Below are 3,520 nucleotides of genomic sequence, written 5' to 3'. Positions count from 1 at the left end.
GGGTAAAGGAAAGTGTTCCTTGCACGTGGCATCATTTAGCTTCCTATAATCTATGCAAACTCGCCACCTGATTACTGTTCTTGTTGGAATTAATTCGTTATATTCATTGACCACCACCGTCATGCCTCCTTTTTTTGGTACTACTTGCACCGGGCTCACTCACGGGCTATCGGAGATTGAGTAAATGATTCTGGCATCGCATAGTTTAACCACCTCTTTTTTTTACAACTTCTTGCATGTTCGGGTTAAGTCTTCTTTGGCGTTGAACTACAGGTTTAGCTCCACCTTCTAAGTTAATCTTATGGGAACAATAAGCTGGACTAATTCCCTTAATGTCAGTGATCTTCCATGCTATAGCACCTTGCCTCTTCCTCAATACTCCCATAAGACTTTCTTTCTCATGTTTGGCCAAATCAACAGCTATAATTACAGGTTTTTGTTGTCCATCTTCAAGAAACGCGTACTCTAAGTGATTTGGTAGTGCCTTAAGTTCGGTTTTTGTTTTCTGAATGTTGAACACGTCGAGTCCAATGAGGGGACTCGTCGAGCCCTTCACAACATCCATGACTGATCGGGTTTCTTCGGATGGACTCGTCGAGTCGGCCGAGGCTACTCGGCGAGTCGGGTGTTCTGCACTTCTGATTAGATCATTATACTCAGCTTCCTCGAGCAGTCTTTTTATTTCCAACAGGTCTTTTTCTGCATCAAATTCTTCTTCATGTGCGACGGTGGATTTGTTTGACTCATCTTCGTCCCATTCCTCCATTAATTCTTCCAACATGTCAACCGAAAATGTTGTGTCATCACTACTCCTTGGATGTTTCATGGCTTGGTCAACCCCAAAAGTGGTTGATTCGTCTCCTACTTAAAGGGTAAGTTTAGAATCTCTCATATCAACTATAGCACTTGTGGTATTTAGAAAAGGTCTTCCAAGTATTATCGGGACTTGAGGATCCGCTTCCATGTCTAAAACTATGAAGTCCGCGGGAAACAAGAACTTATCAACCTTCACCAATAGATCTTCACATATTCCTCTTGGGAATGTAACCATTTTATTTGCTAGGTGAATCACCATTCGAATTGGCCTTGGCTCCGGAAGATCTAATTTATTGAAAAACGAGTATGGCATGAGATTTACACTTGCCCGTGAATCAGCCAATGCATAAATGGTAGCAAAGTTTCCAAATTGGCAAGGCAATGTTAAGCTTCCCGGATCACCTTTTTTCTTAGGTAGTTTGTTCAACATGGCAACTGAACAATTCTCATTTAGGACCACTTTATTCACGTAGCTCTTCCATCTCCTTTCTATTGGTTAGAAGCTCCTTGAGGAATTTGGCACACTTCGGCATTTGTGCAACCGCCTCTATGAATGGCATATTAATCTGGAGAGCCTTTATATGTTCTAGAAACTTCTTGTAGTCAACTTCTTTTTTTTCCTGTCTAGCTCGAGCCAGAAAGGGAAGTGGAGGCCGATATGGCTTAACAGGAGGCTGGCTTTTCTGTTCAGGTGGGGGACTCGTCGAGTCCATATCATCGACTCGGTAAGTCTAGTCGGGTTTCTGTGATTCTTCATGTTCTTCTTTATCCTCTTGCACCAGTTTAGGATCTTCTTGCTGAATAGGAGTCGGAGGGGTTATAATCTTCCCACTCCTAGTTGTCACAATATTTATATGTGCACCTTTCGGGTTACTTTCGGTGTTACTAGGAAGTCCACCCGGTCTTCTCTCATTCACTTGTTGTGCAAGTTGCCCTAGCTGCTTTTCTATGTTGAAGATAGATGCTTGTTGATTCCTAAGCAAGGCTTGTTGATCTTTCATCCTAAGTTGGCGTTCTCTCAACATATTTTGTTGATCTTTAAGTGTAGCATCAGTATCATTGTGTCTTTTCTCGGATGCGGCCACGAATCTTCTAAGCATGTCTTCCAAATCTGATTTCTTTTCATGTACCGGTTCCTCCTTTTGGTAATAGCCTCTCTCCTTTTGCTTATACTTCTCTTCATTTTTCTTTTTGTACTCATCATATGGTAGCCATTCTTTCTTTGGTTTCCGCCAATTGTCATCAAACCTATCACCACTTGAATAGCACACTTGTACCTTCCGGTTCCCATTCTCATCAAGATCACAGTCCTTTATAAGGTGGGGCCCTCTACAATTTTCACATCCCTCTCTAATAGCATGGATGGATTGGTCCATCTTAGTCATTATTCGGTCCATGCTTTCCAATTTTGCCATCATTGCTACCATGTCATCAGTGATAGAATTTACCGCCCCTCGAGTCAAGTCATTCCTAGGGTTATGATATTCTTTAGAGTGCTTAGAGAATTCTTCAATTAGTTCTTTGATCACCAGGGGTGCCTTCTTTGTGAGAGGTCCTTGTGAGTCAAGGAGCTGCTTAGTTGTTACATTGACTCCATCATAGAAAATGGAGATTTCTTGTTGACTGTTTAGATCATGATGTGGGCAGTTCCTTAGTAGGCCCTTGTATCTCTCCCAAGCCTCATAAAGTGACTCTCCGGCTTGTTGTTCAAAGTTGGAAATGTCTTTCTTCAACTTGGCTATCTTCGAACGAGGACAAAACTGGTCAATGAATTCTTCTTTCATCTTGGTCCATGTAGTGATGGATCTGGGAGGGAGTGATTTGAGCCAATATTTCGCAGCTCCTTTCAATGTTATGGGAAGCATACGAATCAAAACGGCTTCACGAGGCACATTCGGAACATTTAAGTAATCGGCTACATCGTTGACCTCGTCTAAGTGCTTGTAAGCGTCTTCGTGATCTTTCCCGTAGAAGGGAAATTCCTTAAGTTGAGCTAGTATGTGGCCTTTGAGTTCGAAAGTAGCTGTCGTGGGAATCACGTGTTGCACGAGCCCCGATCCGGTATCGTCACGTATCCTCTTCTTCCATTTGCACATGGGAACTTCATCAATGTTTGCCATGGTGTTAACAAGTTCCCCTCTAAAGTCGCTTTCTTCCTCGGATTTGGATTCGTCCCTTTCGGTTTCGTACTCGGTGTCCCCCTTCTTCGGGTCTTCGTCCGCCACTGAAGAGAAGTTGGATTCTCCTACTTTCTTGCCCTTTTTTCTTGCCAAAAACAGCTTTTAGATTCTTCAAAGGTAAATTCTTCGATGTTGCGGTTTCTCCTATGTTCTTGCCTTTGTTTTTCTTCAAGGTTGCTTCCGGATCTTCAAGTGGTGGGATCAAAGGTGTACCTCCTCCCTTGTTCATAAACGAACTGTAAACAAAACAGAAAACACGCGTAAAAAGAACAAACATAAAATAAAACGAAACTGGGTTTCAACGATGGACTCGTCAAGTAGCTTCAAGTGCACTCAGCGAGTTCAACGCTAAAACTGAAAAAAATTTAACAAAAAGTTCTAACTAATTAAATAAATTAAAACTAAACCTAATGCCTAGACTACTAAAGCAGGAAATTTGTGCAAGATTAATCTCACACAAAGGGTCGATAATACTTGAAATTAGAATTAATTTTTGAAAACCGTTCCCCGGCAACGGCGCCAAA

At 42.0% G+C, this 3,520-nt stretch overlaps 1 protein-coding gene and 1 non-coding gene across 2 annotated transcripts; one reads left to right on the top strand and one right to left on the bottom strand.

The window, feature by feature from the left end:
• Positions 1-1,547: 1,547 nt before the first annotated feature.
• Positions 1,548-2,936, bottom strand: LOC111894387 (uncharacterized). The gene has a single exon (XM_023890461.1). It carries the CDS (start codon positions 2,934-2,936, stop codon positions 1,548-1,550), a length of 1,389 nt encoding a protein of 462 aa, XP_023746229.1.
• On the top strand, positions 2,446-2,552 carry LOC111894509 (small nucleolar RNA R71). Its single transcript, XR_002851261.1, has one exon. It is a non-coding gene; the product is annotated as a small nucleolar RNA R71 (small nucleolar RNA).
• Positions 2,937-3,520: the final 584 nt, after the last annotated feature.

Source organism: Lactuca sativa, chromosome 4, assembly GCF_002870075.4.
Source record: "Lactuca sativa cultivar Salinas chromosome 4, Lsat_Salinas_v11, whole genome shotgun sequence".
Classification (NCBI taxonomy): Eukaryota; Viridiplantae; Streptophyta; class Magnoliopsida; order Asterales; family Asteraceae; genus Lactuca; species Lactuca sativa.
Note: the sequence above shows the minus strand (reverse complement) of the source record. Positions and strands in the feature narration are given on the sequence as shown.